Below are 19986 nucleotides of genomic sequence, written 5' to 3'. Positions count from 1 at the left end.
TTCTTAAATGTTCCTCCTATCTATAAAATGGGAATAATATGACTACCTATTTAAGATAATTATACGTAATGAATCAACATGAAGTACTAGAATAGAGCTTAGTGTGCAGTAAGCACTCAATAAATGCTGGCTATTACTGATATCCAGAAATCTTTATATGTTGGATATTTCATCCAAATTTTTGTCAGTAAAATCACTGATGTGCATAATGATACTGAGAAACGACAAAATCAAAAAATCTCTTTTGAACTATCAAAACCTACATTATATCCAGTGTTTCTTAACATCATACTATAATCCTAATGTCTCCAATAGGCAATCTATAAACAGTATATGACTTTTCAGGTGAAAAGTCAGTATATCACTTTTCAAGTGAAATGCTTGATTCCCCACATAACCTACTTATAACTTTATACTGCTCCTGCACAAATCTAATTTTTACACTTAATGCCTTCTGTAGGCCCAGCTCTTCTTTTTTTTTTTTTTTCAAATATGGCAGGTTTTTTTTTTTTTTTTTCAAACATGGCAGGTTTTTTTTTTTTTTTTAATTATACTTTAAGTTCTAGGGTACATGTGCATGATGTGCAGGTTTGTTACATATGTATACATGTGCCATGTTGGTGTGCTGCACCCATTAACTCGTCATTTACATTAGGTATGTCTCCTAATGCTATCCCTCCCCCCTCCCCCACCCCACAATAGGACCCAGTGTGTGATATTCCCCTTCCTGTGTCCAAGTGATCTCATTGTTCAATTCCCACCTATGAGTGAGAACATGCGGTGTTTGGTTTTCTGTTCTTGCGATACTTTGCTCAGAATGATGGATTCCAGCTGCATCCATGTCCCTACAAAGGACACAAACTCATCCTTTTTTATGGCTGCATAGTATTCCATGGTGTATATGTGCCACATTTTCTTAATCCAGTCTATCACTGATGGACATTTGGGTTAATTCCAAGTCTTTGCTATTGTGAATAGTGCCGCAATAAACATACGTGTGCATGTGTCTTTATAGCAGCATGACTTACAATCCTTTGGGTATATCCTCAGTAATGCGATGGCTGGGTCAAAAGGTATTTCTAGTTCTAGATCCTTGAGAAATCGCCACACTGTTTTCCACAATGGTTGAACTAGTTTACAGTCCCACCAACAGTGTAAAAGTGTTCCTATTTCTCCACATCCTCTCCAGCACCTGTTGTTTCCTGATTTTTTAATGATTGCCATTCTAACTGGTGTGAGATGATATTTCATAGTGGTTTTGATTTGCATTTCTCTGATGGCCAGTGATGATGAGCATTTTTTCATGTGTCTGTTGGCTGTATGAATGTCTTCTTTTGAGAAATGTCTGTTCATATCCTTCGCCTACTTTTTGATAGGGTTGTTTGTTTTTTTCTTGTAAATTTGTTTGGGTTCTTTATAGGTTCTGGATATTAGCCCTTTGTCAGATGAGTAGATTGCAAAAATTTTCTCCCATTCTGTAGGTTGCCTGTTCACTCTGATGGTAGTTTCTTTTGCTGTGCAGAAGCTCTTTCATTTAATTAGATCCCATTTGTCAATTTTGGCTTTTGTTGCCATTGCTTTTGGTGTTTTAGACATGAAGTCCTTGCCCATGTATGGTTTTAGGTCTAACATTTAAGTCTCTAATCCATCTTGAATTAATTTTCGTATAAGGAGTAAGGAAAGGATCCAGTTTCAGCTTTCTACTTATGGCTAGCCAATTTTCCCAGCACCATTTATTAAATAGGGAATCCTTTCCCCATTTCTTGTTTTTGTCAGGTTTGTCAAAGATCAGATGGCTGTAGATGTGTGGTATTATTTCTGAGGCCTCTGTTCTGTTCCATTGGTCTATATCCCTGTTTTGGCACCAGTACCATGCTGTTTTGGTTACTGTAGCCTTGTAGTATAGTTTGAAGTCTGGTAGCATGATGCCTCCAGCTTTGTTCTTTTGGTTTAGGATTGTCTTGGCAATGCGGGGTCTTTTTTGGTTCCATATGAACTTTAAAGCAGTTTTTTCCAATTCTGTGAAGAAAGTCATTGGTAGATTAATGGGGATGGCATTGAATCTATAAATTACCTTGGGCAGTATGGCTATTTTCACGATATTGATTCTTCCTATCCATGAGCATGATATGTTCTTCCATCTGTTTGTGTCCTCTTTTATTTCACTGAGCAGTGGTTTGTAGTTCTCCTTGAAGAGGTCCTTTACCATCCCTTGTAAGTTGGATTCCTAGGTATTTTATTCTGTTTGAAGCTATTGTGAATGGGAGTTCATTCATGATTTAGCTCTCTGTTTGTCTGTTACTGGTGTATAAGAATGCTTGTGATTTTTGCACATTGATTTTGTATCCTGGGACTTTGCTGAAGTTGCTTATCAGCTTAAGGAGATTTTGGGCTGAGATGATGGGGTTTTCTAAATATACAATCATGTCATCTGCAAACAGGGACAATTTGACTTCTTCTTTTCCTAACTGAATACCCTTTATTTCTTTCTCTTGCCTGATTGCCCCAGCCAGAACTTCGAACACTATGTTGAATAGGAGTGGTGAGAGAGGGCATCCCCGTCTCGTGCCAGTTTTCAAAGGGAATGCTTCCAGTTTTTGCCCATTCAGTATGATATTGGCTGTGGGTTTGTCATAAATAGCTCTTATTATTTTGAGATACATTCCATCAATACCGAATTTATTGAGAGTTTTTAGCATGAAGGGCTGTTGAATTTTGTCAAAGGCCTTTTCTGCATCTACTGAGATAATCATGTGGTTTTTGTTTTTGGTTCTGTTTATATGCTGGATTATGTTTATTGATTTGTGTATGTTGAACCAGCCTTGCATCCCAGGGATGAAGTCCACTTGATCATGGTGGATAAGCTTTTTGATGTGCTGCTGGATTTGGTTTGCCAATATTTTATTGAGGATTTTTGCATCGATGTTCATCAAGGATATGGGTCTAAAATTCTCTTTTTTTGTTGTATCTCCGTCAGGCTTTGGTATCAGGATGATGTTGGCCTCGTAAAATGAGTTAGGGAGGATTCCCTCTTTTTCTATTGATTGGAATAATTTCAGAAGGAATGGTACCAGCTCCTCCTTGTACCTCTGGTAGAATTCAGCTGTGAATCTGTCTGGTCCTGGACTTTTTTTGGTTGCTAGGTTATTAATTATTGCCTCAATTTCAGAGCCTGCTATTGGTCTATTCAGGGATTCAACTTCTTCCTGGTTTCGTCTTAGGAGAGTGTAAGTGTCCAGGAAATTATGCATTTCTTCTAGGTTTTCTAGTTTATTTGTGTAGAGGTGTTTATAGTATTCTCTGATGGTAGTTTGTATTTCTGTGGGGTCAGTGGTGATATCCCCTTTATCATTTTTTATTGCGTCTATTTGATTCTTCTCTCTTTTCTTCTTTATTAGTCTTGCTAGTGGTCTATCAATTTTGTTGATCTTTTCAAAAAACCAGCTCCTGGATTCATTGATTTTTTGAAGGGTTTTTTGTGTCTCTATCTCCTTCAGTTCTGCTCTGATCTTAGTTATTTCTTGCCTTCTGCTAGCTTTTGAATTTGTTTGCTCTTGCTTCTCTAGTTATTTTAATTGGGATGTTAGGGTGTCAATTTTAGATCTTTCCTGCTTTCTCTTGTGGGCATTTAGTGCTATAAATTTCCCTCTACACACTGCTTTAAATGTGTCCGAGAGATTCTGGTATGTTGTATCTTTGTTCTTATTGGTTTCAAAGAACATCTTTATTTCTGCCTTCATTTTGTTATGTACCCAGTAGTCATTCAGGAGCAGGTTGTTCAGTTTCCATGTAGTTGAGCAGTTTTGATTGAGTTTCTTAGTCCTGAGTTCTAGTTTGATTGCACTGTGGTCTGAGAGACAGTTTGTTATAATTTCTGTTCTTGTACATTTGCCGAGGAGCGCTTTACTTCCAACTATGTGGTCAATTTTGGAATAAGTGCGATGTGGTGCTGAGAAGAATGTATATTCTATTGATTTGGGGTGGAGAGTTCTATAGATGTCTATTAGGTCCACTTGGTGCAGAGTTTAGTTCAATTCCTGGATATCCTTGTTAACTTTCTTCTCGTTGATCTGTCTAATGTTGACAGTGGGGTGTTAAAGTCTCCTGTTATTATTCTATGGGAGTCTAAGTCTCTTTGTAAGTCTCTAAGGACTTGCTTTATGAATCTGGGTGCTCCTGTATTGGGTGCATATATATTTAGGATAGTTAGCTCTTCCTGATGAATTGAGAATTGATCCCTTCACCATTATGTAATGGCCTTCTTTGTCTCTTTTGATCTTTGATGGTTTAATGTCCGTTTTATCAGAGACTAGGATTGCTACCCCTGCTTTTTTTTTTTTTTTTTTCCATTTGCTTGGTAGATCTTCTTCCATCCCTTTATTTTGAGCCTATGTGTGTCTCTTCATGTGAGATGGGTCTCCTGAATACAGCAAACTGATTGGTCTTGACCCCTTATCCAATTTTCCAATCTGTGTCTTTTAATTGGACCATTTAGTCCATTTACATTTAAGGTTAATATTGTTATGTGTGAACTTGATCCTGTCATTATGATATTAGCTGGTTATTTTGCTCGCTAGTTGATGCAGTTTCTTCCTAGCATCGATGGACTTTACATTTTGACATGTTTTTGCATTGGCTGATACCTGTTGTTCCTTTCCATGTTTAGTGCTTCCTTCAGGATCTCTTGTAGGGCAGGCCTGGTGGTGACAAAATCTCTAAGCATTGGCTTATCTGTAAAGGATTTTATTTCTCCTTCACTTATGAAACTTAGTTTGGCTGGATATGAAGTTCTGGGTTGAAAATTCTTCTCTTTAAGAATGTTGAATATTGGCCCCCACTGTCTTCTGGCTCGGAGAGTTTCTGCCAAGAGATCTGCTGTTAGTCTGATGGGCTTCCCTTTGTGTGTAACCCAACCTTTCTCTCTGTCTGCCCTTAAGACTTTTTCCTTCATTTCAACTTTGGTTGAATCTGACAATTATGTGTCTTGGAGTTGCTCTTCTCGAGGAGTATCTTTGTGGCGTTCTCGTATTTCCTGAATTTGAATGTTGGCCTGCCTTACTAGGTTGGGGAAGTTCTTCTGGATGATATCCTGCAGAGTGTTTTCCAACTGGGTTCCATTTTCCCCGTCACTTTCAGGCACACCAATAAGACGTAGATTTGGTCTTTTCACATAATCCCACATTTCTTGGAGGCTTTGTTCATTTCTTTTTACTCTTTTTTCTCTACACTTCTCTTCTCGCTTCATTTCATTAATTTGATCTTCAATCGCTGATACTGTTTCTTCCAGTTGATCAAGTCAGTTACTGAAGCTTGTGCATTTGTCACGTAGTTCTCATGTCATGGTTTTCATCTCTATCAGTTCTTTTAAGGTCTTCTTTGCATTGATTATTCTAGTTATCCATTCATCCATTGTTTTTTCAAGGTTTTTAGTTTCTTTGCGCTGGTTATGTAGTTCCTCCTTTAGCTCTGAGAAGTTTGATAGACTGAAGCCTTCTTCTCTCAACTCTTCAAAGTCATTCTCCGTCCAGCTTTGTTCTGTTGCTGGCGATGAGCTGTGTTCCTTTGGGGGGAGAGATGCGCTCTCATTTTTTGAATTTCCAGCTTTTCTGCCCTGCTTTTTCCCCATCTTTGTGGTTTTATCTGCCTTTGGTCTTTGATGATGGTGACGTACTGATGGGGTTTTGGTGTGGGTGTCCTTTCTGTTTGTTAGTTTTCCTTCTAACAGTCAGGACCCTCAGCTGTAGGTCTTTTGGAGTTTGCTTGAGGTCCACTCCAGACCCTGTTTGCTGGGTATCAGCAGCGGAAGCTGCAGAAAATAGAATCTTGCTGAACAGCAAGTGTTGCTGTCTGATTCTTGCTCTAGAAGCTTCGTCTCGGGGTGTACCCCGCCGTGTGAGGTGTGAGGTGTCAGTCACCTAGTGAGGGATGTCTCCTAGTTAGGCTACTCAGGGGTCAGGGACCCACTTGAGCAGGCAGTCTATCCATTCTCAGATCTCAGCCTCTGTGCTGGGAGATCCATTGCTCTCTTCAAAGCTGTCAGACAGGGGCATTTACTTCTGCCAAGGTTTCTGCTCCTTTTGTTTAGCTATGCCCTGTCCCCAGAGGAGCGGCCCAGCCCTTCTTAAGAGACGATATCACTTTGGAGTTTGTACTCATTTATTTGTTCTTTACTTCTGCCTAAGATAATAATTTTTTATCAAGTACAGACTACCATTTCTCTGCATTTTAACAGAGTTCATGTCTACTTGAATGTCCTAAAGGCACCTGAAACGTATATCCAAAACTTAAAACACCATTTTTGCCTCAAAACAGTTTTTCTTCCTATATTTGTAATCTCACTTTAACAGGATCATCCTCCTATTCCCCATTCTCAAGTCCTGAGGAGGTCAACACATAAAACACTTCTTGACTCACCTATCCTCTCCCATCTTACCACCACTGATTAGGTGTCCTAGCCTAGGCCCTCATCATTTATTGGGAAGGAAGACGTCTATACCATTCAGATCAGAGAGAGTGCTAGCTACTGATTGTAGTGTCTGAGTTACTCTGTGATGAAGCAACACAAACACGGGTTTGTCATAACATTGCCTTCCTTGGTATTGAGAGCTCCAAAGTCATAATTCCAAATTCTTATACCTATTAGCAAGCTTCGGTATGTTAACTACAGTGACTTTTGACCCACATATCTGAGGTGAACAACTGTTTTGAAAGGCTGAAGTAACCTACTGACGCACAGAGATGTTGATAGGCTGCAGAGAGACACCATTAAGCCCTTACTTTTTTTTCAAACCAGACTTGTTGGCACAGTTGTTAAGGTATTAACATGAGGAACAGCATATGTTGTCAAATAGCCCAGAGGGCAAAAGGAGAAAATCTGATTTTCCTGGCTAGACAAGGTGGGAGTTTAATTGATAAAAATATATTTTACTGGCCGAGCGCAGTTGCTCATGCCTGTAATCCCAGTTCTTTGGGAGGCCAAGGCAGGTGGATTACCTGAGATCAGGAGTTTGAGACCAGCCTAGCCAATATGGTGAAACCCTATCTCTACTAAAAATACAAAAATTAGCTGGACTTGGTGGTGGGCACCTATAATTCCAGCTACTAAGGAGGCTGAGGCAGAAGAGTCGCTTGAACTCAGGAGGCAGAGGTTGCAGTGAGCTGGGACCGTGCTACTGCACTCCAGCCTGGGTGACGGAGTGAGACTCCGTCTCAAAAACAACAACAACAACAACTCTCTCTCTCTCTCTCTGTGTATATATATATATAACTTAAAATGCACCTACAAAAATGTGTATTACTTTCCTCTTAAATGTTGCAATTTTTCTTCAGTTTCCAATGTGCTTACTTAACTTACAGCTCACTATGCCAAATGCTGAAAGTGCTGAGGGCCTTCCAATTACCACCAGCAGCCAAAATAGAGGAGCACAGAGAACGGACTATGATGTCGAAACATAAGAGATCATTATTGCGCCTATTGAACTTCCCTTGTATCCATATAGACATTGCCTATGACTATATCTGCATAATTCACTTCACTTAATATTGCAATGTCTATTTAGTAAAATTAATGTTGAGAATCTGCGTAATTTTCCAATTCCTTTCCATTTCAATTCCAATACTGTTTGCTAAGCGTCTATCATGAGCCAAACTTTGTGCTTAGAGCTGGAAATGGAAAGAGGAAGAGGTTACAGTCTCAGGGGAAAATAAATGCAATGCCTCACCAACTCAGGACTTTGAACTTGCTCTAAACTAGTACAGATTTGGTGCCCACAAAAAGGGGGGTTAACCCTCCAATGTTGCTTTCATAATAGTAGTTGGTCCAGTTTGCCAGTCCAGCCAAGACAAGACCTGGCTAAGACAGCCCCAGCTTCCTTCAATATGATCACCTTTCATCTTTCAATTAAAAATTTCCTATTAGCTGCACATTACAGACCATCAAAAGATAGAGGAGGTTTGTAGAACAGCAAAGCCAAAAGGCATAGCCAAAGGCATTCACAATCAGTTCAATCATAATATTCTCTTGTACACCTGCATATTGCCTACAACTTTTTATGCTTATGTTATATATAACTCCATGATATCTTACTATAATAGCTGAGACTAGAATAACAGTGTTTGGAAAGAAGTTTGATACAAACTTACTATATATATATTTCTGATTATAAAAGTAATACACGCTCATTCTACAAAATTTTGAAATTATAGAAGAAAATAAAAATCACGGGAATTTTATCAATCTCAGATTATTAAAATATTGTTAACACACTTGGTATATATTAAATCAGTCTTTTATTATTTTAACCAAAGTTAGGACTGTACCATGTTTGTGTAAATTATCTTTCTATTTAATATGTGATAAACGTTTTCTTGAATCATCTTTTTTTGTATATAATGCTTCAGAAGTTTTTTCTTAATGGCAGTACATAAATGTTTTTGTAAATTACCAATTTTTTCATTAAGAAAGTCTATAAATTGTATTGTTAGGTCAAAGACAGTTTTAAATGCTTCTGGTACATATTATCAAATTGTCTGGCCCTGTTTTGAATTAAGGCATTACTGGAGCTTTTTAGAACTTAGAAAAAATTCCTAAAGTTCACAGTTCTCACCATATCTTGAAATTATTTGTCTAGTCAGTAATACTATAGACAAAATTTCTCTTGGATAACCTCTTATCAAAAGCTTTATGACAATGAGAACCTAGAAAAAGATTGAAACTGTACCTATATAAATAGAGTAACATATATATCAATTAGCCTACTCTACAGTTAATAAAAGTATCTCTAAAATGCTTATAGGGGCTGGGCACGGTGGCTCACTCCTTTAATCCCAGCACTTTGGGAGGCTGAGTTGCGCATATCACCTGAGGTAAGGAGTTTGAGATCAGCCTGACCAACATGGAGAAACCACCTCTGTACTAAAAATACAAAATTAGGCAGGCGTGGTGGCATATGCCTGTAATCTCAGCTACACAGGAGGCTGAGGCATGAGAAACGCTTGAAGTTGGGAGGTGGAGGTTGCAGTGAGCCAAGATTGCGCCATTGCACTCCAGCCTGGCCAACGAGAGTGAAACTCCATCTCAATAAAATATAAAATAAAATAAAATAAAATAAAATAAATAAAATAAAATAAATAAAAGGCTTAATAGGGAGGAAATAGAATTCCAGGCAATACCTAAAACAAATTTACTTTCCCTTTTTTGACCAAAACTCATACAAATACAGATAAATCAAAACTGTTGAACTCAATTCTATAAAACGTATGTAGTCATACTTACATAGTATATTCTTCATATCTGTACTAAAAGGCAAAATCTAAAAATATCATCTCAACATTTGAAAAGTATTATCACTTACAAGCTTTTACATGCCAAATTTAGTCTTAACAACCTTAAAGAATGCTATTACTATTATTACAGTCATTTTTTAACACATTAGGAAACAGATGAAAAGATTAGGTGACTTGGCTAATTGAATATGTATAATAAATGAATAGCAAGGCCAGAATTCAAACCCAGGTCTCTGGACTCTAAATGTGGATCCTTTTTGTTTCTGTACTGTTTTCTATAAATCATAAATAATCAAATTTTTCTTTATACTTGGCTTCAGGTTTAAAAAAAAAAAACAGATTTATTTCTTAATGTTTAAATAATTTATTTAAGCCAAAATTAAAATAAGTTTGCATTCCCTGAGTGCACACACTGATAGTGGGTGGGCCAACTAATAAAACTACTGATAGCACACAGATGCCAGCTTAAAGTTAACATTTTTCCATTGTATAAATCCACAAACAGAGAAACATGTTTGGCTGAGCATAATCTAATTTGTAAATTTCCCAAAGAAAACAAACATTACAACTACTAGAATTGTTTTCCCTATAAATAGAGTAGTGTGGAGATCACAACTGAGAACAACACGAAATTCCTTTAAAATGACACACTGAAGGAAGCCCTATTCTCTCCTTTAAAAAAAAATACATATATACTCATAAATAAATATTTCCTTCCATTTCTCCCTTTTATCCACTACCACCCTAACTTCTTCTAACAATGAAAGAATAAAAAATTAACAACAGAAGATTTTTGAAGTTGTTAATTTATAACTTTTACAAAATCATCAACTATCATTAATTTAGCAATATTTTAATGTATTTATTAATCATGGTTTATCTGATTTAATTTAGTTGCTTTAACAAATATAGCTTTACATTTGTATTTTTATTAGTTTTATTTTAATTGGCAAATAATAACTGTATATATTTATGGGGTATAAGGTGATATTTCAATACATGTGTACTTTGTGGAATTATCATATCAGAGTAATTAGTATATCCATCACCTCAAACATTTACCATCTCTTTGTAGTGAGACATTTAAAATATCTGTTTTAGCTATTTTGAACTACAATAACTATAGTCATCTTGCGGTGTAACAGAACACCAGAACTTATTTCTTTTTTTTTTTTTTTTTTTTTTTTTTGAGACGGAGTCTCGGCTCTGTCGCCCAGGCTGGAGTGCAGCGGCCGGATCTCAGCGCACTGCGAGCTCCGCCTCCCGGGTTCACGCCATTCTCCTGTCTCAGCCTCCCGAGTAGCTGGGACTACAGGCGCCCGCCACCTCGCCCGGCTAGTTTTTTTGTATTTTTTAGTGGAGACGGGGTTTCACCATGTTAGCCAGGATGGTCTCGATCTCCTGACCTCGTGATCCGCCCGTCTCGGCCTCCCAAAGTACTGGGATTACAGGCTTGAGCCACCGCGCCCGGCCCAGAACTTATTTCTAGTAACTTAACTTTGTACCCCGTTGATCGGCATCTTCCCTTTCCCTGTCCACTCCCTACAACTCTCCTACCCCTCTTCCCATCCCCTGCCACTTGCTTTTGGTAACCATTATTCTACTCTCTACTTCTATGATTTTGACTTTTCTAGATTCCAAATATAAGTGAGATTACACATTATTTGTTTCTCTGTGCCTGGCTTATTTCCCTTAATACGATGTCCTCTAGGTTCATCCATGTTGTTGAAAATGAAGAAATTTCCTGTTTTTTTTTTTTTTTTTTTTTTTAAAGATTAAATAGTATTCTGTTGTTTCTATATACACGAGGGGCTAACACCCAAAATAAACAAAAAACTCAAACTATGAAATAACAAGAAAACAACCCTATTAGAAAATGGGCAAAGGACTTAAATAGACTTTTCTCAAAAGAAGGCATACAAATTGCCAACAGATATATACTTTAAAATGTTCAACATCTCTAATCATCAAAGAAATGAAAATTAAAACCACAATGAGATATCAGCTCATACCTGTCAGATTGGCTACTATCAAAAATATGAATGACAACAAAAGTTGGCAAGGATGAAAAGAAACCCTTATACACTGTAGGTGGTATTGTAAATTGATACAGTTATTTTGGAAAACAGTATGGAGGTTCCTCAGAAAACTAAAAATAGCATTACCATATAAGCCAGCAATCCCACTGCTGGGTATATACCCAAAGCAAAAAAATAAGTACGGAAAGGGGTGTCTGCACTCCCATGTTCACTGCAGCATTACTCACAATAGCCAAGAAATATATACAAACAACCTAAGTGTCCATTACAGATGAATGGATCTATAACATTTAAATATTAGAATGAAAAGTATATATATATATATATATATATATATATTATTATACTTTAAGTTCTGGGATACATGTGCAGAACGTGCAGGTTTGTTACATAGGTATACATGTGCCATGGTGTTATAGATCACTAAAGATTCATACTTTTCACCAAGACTTGCTCTATGGAACACTGGCTTCACAGTAACTTCAATGTTAATTGAAGTTACTCCCTAAATTAAATGTATTTCCTGGCAAATAACTTTCAGGAAATTGGTAAAACAAATTTAACCTTCTTTACCTGCAAGTCTTATCAGTGTCTTTAATATGCTACTATCATATTAAACAAAGATGAAGCGTGCATTTCCCAAATTTATGTACAACAGAAACCTTTTTGGTGAATACTCTTAAGATTCGTATTCCACAGAACAGAACTTCAGGTAAGTTCTACAACGTTTATATACAGAATCATCAAAGGAGCTCTACACAGGAGACTACTATCGAGATACTATGAGGTATGTAATTGATAACAAGAAATAACAACTGATAATAGAAATAACAAAGAGCAAATTGTCTACAACATCCTTGTTAGAAATTTGTATTTCTACTGTAGGAGAGTAAAGGAAGAGAAAGAGATTCTCCTATTAAAAACGAGTTACGAATTCTAGCGTTTGTGTATTTAAGCTCACTTGATTTAGTAAATAATCAGCCTGGTATATCTGATGGAATGGCACATAAAAATTGCTAAGTTAATGTACCTTCAAAAGTACTTAACAGAATCATTATATAGCCAAATCATTCAATAGATGCTATAACATCTTCTTGTTAATATAATTCATGAAACAATGCTCTGGTTTCTCTTCAGAGCATATAAATCTTTCATCTTTTTAAATTCAAGAAATAAGGAGGGCTCATAAATGAGATGGGAAAATTGAGTAACAGAATTCAAACAATTTGCATGAATTTATTTTGGAACAAGAAATAGAATTTGTCTCTTGTATTTTCTAAATTAATAAAGGCCAAAAAAATCACAGCACAAGGTCTCACAGGTATCATCTACCCCTTTTTGAACAAAGGAATGTAGGAAAATGCAATTAAGTCAAACAAAATAAGAAAAATGGGGCTGGCTGTGGTGTCTCATGCCTGTAATCCCAGCACTTTGGGAGGCTGAGGCAGGTGGATCACTGGAGTTCAGGAGTTTGAGACCAGCCTGGCCAAAATAGTGAAACCCTGTCTCTACTAAAAATACAAAATTAGCAGGGCATGGTGGCAGGTGAGGCAGGAGAATCACTTTTAAGCAACTTACAAAATTATATGTAATAAAAGAAGGAAAATATAAAAAGTTCTGATTAATATGAAAGAAAAAACTCTCCTCTAACCTATACATAAAAATATTAGATGATATATAACTTTAAAATTATATATAGCCAAGCTCAAAAGAAAAAGGGGAAATGCCCAGATGCTAAAAACAAAGAGAAAATTCAAGCCAGAACTGGTGAATCATGGTTGGATTTTTTAAAATGTTTAAAATGATTATGAAAATCAGATTTATTAAAAAATATAAGTCTAATTTATTAGGTTCACAAAAGTTGCTTACTTAGGAAGATACTGCTTATTAGAATTGAAGGTCTGTTTTGATAATAGCTTAAGTATTTGATAAAATGATAGGCTAAATTGAAAATTGTAGTTTGAAACATATAAGAAATTTGTTTGTAAATACTATTACATATTTAAGGAGAATTTTATCTTTTATCCTTACAGGTTAACCAAACATTAATTTTATTTTGTTAGTTTTTTGAGACACAGTCTCACTCTGTCACCTAAGCTGGAGTGAAGTGGTGCGATTTCAGCTCACTGCAACCTTCACCTCCTGAGTTCAAGCAATTTTCCTGCCTCAAAGGAGCTGAGATTACAGGTGTGAGCCACCATGCCATGCTAATTTTCTTTTTATGTATTTTTAGTAGAGACCGGTGGTGGTGGTAGAGGGGGTTGTTTCACCATGTTGGCCAGGCTAGTCTTGAACTCATGACCTCAAGTGATCCACCAGCCTCAGCTTCCCAAAGTGCTGGGATTACAGACATGAGCTATCATGCTTGGTCTTGAACATTAATTTTAAAAAAGCCAAAATCCTGATTTCCTTGCAAAAACTACTATACTTAAAAATAGATGTAGTACAACTTATAAGTTAAATTCAAAGTCTTAGGGAAAACTACATATAAAAAATGACAACTTTAATAAATTGAATACTAATTAAAATAAATGAAAAGTATTGAGTTTCAAGAAAAAAAGTCCACCTCTGACACTAAAAACACTGACAACAAGGATACCCACTATCAGTAGTATTGTTTAATAATAAATTGGAGATCCTCACAAAGGGACAAAACAGAAAAAGAAAATAAGATGTATAAGAGTATAAAAATTGTTATCTCTAGGAAATATGATTTTCTATATAGAACAACCCACAATAATCTAGATCAGCGGTCCCCAATCTTTTTGGTACCAGGGACCGGTTTCATGGAAGACGATTTTTCCATGGACCTGGGTTAGGGGTGGGGACGGGATGGTTTCAGGATGATTCAAGCCTACTGCATTTATTGTGAACTTTATTTCTATTATTATTACATTGTAACACATAACAAAATAATTATACAACTCACCATAAAGTAGAATCAGTAGGAGCCCTGAGCTTGTTTTTGCAACCAGACAGTCCCATCTGGGGGTGATGAGAGACAGTGACAGATCATTAGGCTTTAGAGTCTCATAAGGAGCGTGCAACCTAGATCTCTCACATCCGCAGTTCGGAGAGCATTTGTGCTCCTGTGAGAATGCTACTGCTGATCTGACAGAAGGCGGAGATCTGGAGTAATGCAAGCAATGGGGAGCAGCTGTGGATACAGATGACGCTTCGCTTGTTCACCTGTTGCTCACTCCCTGCTGTGTGGTCTGATTCGTAACAGGCCACAAACTGGTACCAGTCCATGGCCCGAGGGTTGGGGATTCCGGATCTAGATAACCTATCTAGAAAATGTAATTTCAAAACATACATTTGCACAATAGCATCAGAAACTACATATGAATCATAGGGATAATGGCAAATAAAATTTTGTAATGGCATTGTGAAAAAGAACAAAACGATAGGACTGTTTTTCTAGTTATTAAGATTGATTACGGCACTTTAGTCATTAAAATAGTGAGGCGAGACAAAAGGGATACAAAAGAAAAGAGAGTAAATAAACTTTTACATATGTGGGAATTTGGTATATGAAAAAGAGGGCATTTCCATGGAGAAAGGATTGGCTATTCAATATTCACTATGCCAATATTCACTATACAGTGCTAGCCACACTGTAAAATATAGACATATATCTCTACTCCATGCCAAACACAAAAATAAATTCCAGCTAGACTGAATATCTATATGTGAACAACAAACCTTTGTTTTAGAAGAAAATACAGAGTGTTTCAGACTTTGGGTAAGAAGAGATTTCTTAAAACAAGATAATTTGCAAATAAAAAAAGAAAAAATGATAAAACTATATTAAAATTAAGATTTCTGTACAACAAAAAAATCATTGATGATATCTTTAAAAAAGCAACATATATAACATAAAAGATTAGTATCTGAAATACAGAAAAAAGTTCTATAAATCATTTAGAAAAACACAAAGCTCAATTAACAAAGGAAAAAAAGGTACAATGGAAGTTAAAAGACAAGAAAACATGAATAGCCAAAAGGACAAAAACATTCTACTTCATTGATCAGTAGATGCAAAATCAAACAATACAGAAATTATTTTACAGCCATTAGCTTGACAAAAATTTTAAAAGAAGCCTATCAGGACCCAATGCAGTGGCTCATGTCTGTAATCTTAGCACTTAGGGAGGCTGAGGCTGGGGGACTGCTTGAGCCCAGGTGTTCAAGATCAGCCTGGGCAACACTGTGAGACCCCATTTCTACAGAGAAAAATTTTTTAATTAGCTGGGTGTGGTGGCACACACATGTGTTCCCAGCTACTTGTAGGGCAGAGGTGGGAAGATCGCTTGAGCCTGGGAGGTTGAGGCTTGTGGTGGGCTGTGATCGTGCCACTGCACTCTGGTCTGGGCAACAGAGTAGGATTCTGTCTCACAAAACAAAACAAACAAACAAAAAACAAAACAAAAAAACCACGCCTATCAATATTAAGTTTTGTCAAGGATGTGGGGAAATGAAAATTCCCATGAACTGCCAGTGGGAGTGTAAACTGGTAAAATATAATATTTTAGAGAACAACTTGAAAAATGTGATCCTGTATATATCCTATAATTCAGCAATTCCACTTCTCTGAATTTATGAGTGAACCCTAAAGAAAATGGCACATATCTAGAGATACATATAATGATGTTCACTGCTGCACTGCTTGCAACAAAAAAAAAATTAAAAAAATACATAAATATACATTAACAGGGACTGGATAAATAAGTTGTATCATATTCATACAATGAAACACTACACACCAACCAAAATTTAAAAACAAGATCTACATTTAGCAACATAGATAAGCTCTGAAAATATATTGAGTAAAATAGAAACCAAGTTACAGATAGTAAGACATCTTCTATGTAACATTTTTTTAAAAGGCAAAGACAATATATGACTGTGCCAAGAGCATTTTCACAACCTATGTGATATTTTATTTCATTGAAAAAGAAAAAAACTAAAGCAAATTAGGTAAAATGTTAACATTTGTTCATTCCAAGGGGTACTTAAAAAGGGTATTTATTTTGTTACTCTTATTTTTTGTTTGAAATTTGTAATGTTTTTTAAAATGACACGTAATTTTAATATCTTACCCCATATATGTATATATTCATGTAAAATATGGATAAGGAAAATAAGTAGAAAAATAAGAATAAAGTCAGTAGTGAGACTGGTTTATAAAATTCATATTGTATGTTGCGTATATTGCTAGAGTTGGCTCACAAATCTTTCAAGAAGAGTAAAATGAACATAGATTCAGCAATTATTGGTTTTTAAAAATCTATCCATTAATATATGTCAGAAATATTAGAGATTTAGTCATTCAAAGCATACTACAGTAAATTTGGAGACGCCAAAAACAGAAAAACTGGAGAAAATACTGAAGAGTAAACTTGATTTAAGTGGTTTACTCATTTATTCCTGAAAGATGGAAGCAATAACATAAAAAAAAGGGGGATGGTATTTTGAGAATAGTATGTATGACAGTGTTTCAGAAAATACGTTTTTGAAAGGTTGAAAAGAATATCATTCAAATCAATCTTGTTAAGGAATTCAAATTGACCTTGTTAAGGAAAACTTAAAAATAAAATATACAGATTCAAATTTAAGAGTCTTCATGATTCATTTGGGCAATACACATACACCACACACATAAAAGTACACATATAGTACTTGGTTGACAAGACATTTTTCAACAAGCCAAAAGAAAAACTAAGGAAGCATTTAGAGGTAAAACTGCTTATGTTACTATGTAGTAAATAATTAGTATAATTTCCCTTAAAAACTTAAGTTGAAGTCAGTTATCACAGAAAGAGATATTTTAAGTTTCCATGGCTTCAGTGTTTCATTGTAGAGAAGGGTCAAACTATTGTGGAAAAATCACAGGTAGATTTTTGCAACCTTGTAAGACTAGGCAAAAAAGTAGCAAAAAACAAAAACAAAAACAAACAAACAAAAAAACAGAAAAACAGCAATGTAGACAAATAACAAGGTAATTCAATTGGTGAATAATATTCTTAATTGTAGAAAGTCTTCCTAACAATTTGCACTTACAGCACTCAGCCAATTGCACATGCTGACAACAGATAACTAAAATGGAACTGTTAGTCCGGTTTCCTGATACGTTCCAGATAAAGTTCTCCCTGGCCTCATCTTTAGGCTGACTTCAGGTCTCTCTCTCAAGGAACAGTTTTGAAGAATGGTACCAATATAGTTGTACAGATTCAGTACGATGGTCTTTAAAAAAAAGTTTTTTACCTTTTAATATTATTGATCAAAATAATTTCAGATCCAGCAGAAACTTTATTAATAAAAATAAAAATGTAAGCACAGACCTTATACCTTTTACCAAAAAAAAATGACTAAAAAATGGATCATAAACCTATACACAAAACACAAAGCTATAAAAGCTCTGGAAGACAGGAGAACGTCTAAATGACCCTGGGTATGGCAATGACTTTTTAGCTGCAACACCAAAAGCATGATACATGAAAGCTGGACTTCACTAAAATTAAAATTTTCTGCTTTGCAAAAGACACTATTAAGAGAATGAAAAGACAAGCCACAGACTTGCAGAAAATATTTGCAAAATGCCGATCTGATATAGGACTTGTGTGTCCAAAATATACAAAGCACTCTTAAAACTCAACAGTAAGCTGGGCATGGAGGTGCATGCCTGTAGTTCCAGCTACTTTGGAGGCTGAGGCAGGATTGCTTGAGCCAAGGGGTTTGAGGTTACAGTGAGCTATGATATCACCACTGCTCTCCAACCTGGGTGACACAGCGAGACCCTGCCTCTAAAAAACAAAAATATTCAACAGTAATAATAATTTTTAAATGGACAAAAAATCTGAACAGACACCTCACCAAACATGATAAACATGATGGCAGCAAATAGGCACATGAAAAGATGCTCAACATATGTCATTGGGGAATCACCAATTAAAACAATAATGAGATACCATTACATACCTATCAGAGCGGCTAAAATCCAAAACACTAACACCACCAAATCCTGGCAAAGATGGGGCACAACAGGAACTCTCATTCATTAGTGGGAAATAGAAAATGGTACTGCTGCTTTGAAAAACAGCTGTGAGTTTCTTACAAAGCTAAACAAAGGGTTACCAGCAATCATATTCCTAGATGAGTTAAAAACTTATGCCCAGAAAAAGCCTGCACATAAATTTTTAGGACACTTTATTCATAATTGATGAAAACTGGAAGCAATTAAGATGTCCTTCAAAAGGTGAATAAGCAAACTGTAAACTGTAATATATCCATACAATGGATTATTTTTCAGTGATAAAAACAAATGAGCTCTCAAGCCATACATCTAAAGACATAAAATAACTATAAATGCACATTGCTAAGTAAAGGCGCCAGTCTAAAAGGCAACATACTGCATGATTCCATGGTCCATGGCCAAAGTTAGCAAAACCTCTCAATATCTGTTTCCTAATTAATTACTCTTCTAAAATGTAACTTGAATATTTACTGATCTAAAGAAGTTCTTCTAAATTCCATAACATCTATTTATACATTGCAGCAAAAAAAGGCAGACTTTTTTTTTTTTTTTCCTGAGACAGAGTCATACTCTGTCACCCAGTCTGGAGTGCAGTGGTGCGATCTTGGCTCACTGCAACCTCCGGCCCCTCCGCCTCCCGGGCTCAGGCGATTCTCCTGCCTCAGCATCCTGAGTAGTTGGGATTACAGGCATGCGCCATCATGCCCGGCTAATTTTTGTACTTTTAGTAGAGACGGAGTTTCACCTTTACTCCACCAAAAGTTTCTTATCAAGATCCCAATGACCTCCATGTTGCTAAATGTAGTGGTCAATTATGAATCCTCATCTCATTTGACTTACAGCAACATTTAACATAACTTATTTTTCCTTCCTCCTTAATCACTTTCTTCATTTCGCTTCTAGCACACCTACTGAACAGTGGGTTTTCCTCTGTTCACTGGCTGCTCCTTCACAGTCACCTTTGCAGAGAACTCCAAATCCACCCAAACTCCATGGAATATCTCTTTTGGTGATATCAACAACTGCTATCTAAACACTACTATAAAACCCAAAATTATATCTATTGCCAGATCTTTCTCCTTACTTCTGGACTCATTTATTCAACTGCCTCCTCCACCTCCACATCTCAATGTGAGTTTCTTAGAGGCATCTCAAACTTAACATGGCCAAGCTAAAATACCAACCTTTCCTCTCTCTCCCATTCATAAATCTGCAGACTTTCCCGTAACAGTAAATGGCACTTCCTCCATTCTAGTTGCTCAGGTTAGAAACTTTGAAGTCATTTTTGACTCTTACTCTCACACAATCTGTCAGCAAAATCTGTTGGTTACACTATCAAAACGTATCCAGATTCTCTCACCTGGATTATTACTTTAGTTTCCTAACCAGTCTCTCTGTTTCTACTCTTGCTTCCCCATGGTCTATGCTCAACACAATTTAAAAGAAATATTCACTTCAGGCCAGTTGCAGTGGCGTCTGCCTCTAATCCCAGCACTTTGGGAGGCAGAGGCAGGAGGATCGCTTGAGGCAATCACTTGAGGAGTTCAAGACCAGCCTGGGCAACACAGTGAGACCCTGTCTCTACAAAAAGACAAAAATTATCTCCACTTTTATGTAATTTTGGTT

At 36.3% G+C, this 19986-nt stretch overlaps 1 protein-coding gene across 15 annotated transcripts in view; it reads right to left on the bottom strand.

The window, feature by feature from the left end:
- Positions 1 to 19986, bottom strand: part of CEP57L1 (centrosomal protein 57 like 1) — a 65655-nt gene that overhangs the window by 41877 nt on the left and 3792 nt on the right. For 4 of the 15 annotated variants that reach the window (XM_077998514.1, XM_077998516.1, XM_077998518.1 and 1 more), the window contains exon 2: positions 14254 to 14309. The exons of the other annotated variants lie outside the window; for them this stretch is intronic. In XM_077998514.1, the coding sequence (XP_077854640.1) occupies positions 14254 to 14256 (3 nt within the window). In that variant the 5' untranslated portion in view covers positions 14257 to 14309. The remainder of the gene's footprint in view (positions 1 to 14253; positions 14310 to 19986) is intronic. 15 annotated transcript variants of the gene reach the window in all.

The sequence above is a fragment of the Macaca mulatta genome, chromosome 4 (genome assembly GCF_049350105.2).
Source record: "Macaca mulatta isolate MMU2019108-1 chromosome 4, T2T-MMU8v2.0, whole genome shotgun sequence".
In the NCBI taxonomy this organism is placed as follows: Eukaryota; Metazoa; Chordata; class Mammalia; order Primates; family Cercopithecidae; genus Macaca; species Macaca mulatta.
Note: the sequence above shows the minus strand (reverse complement) of the source record. Positions and strands in the feature narration are given on the sequence as shown.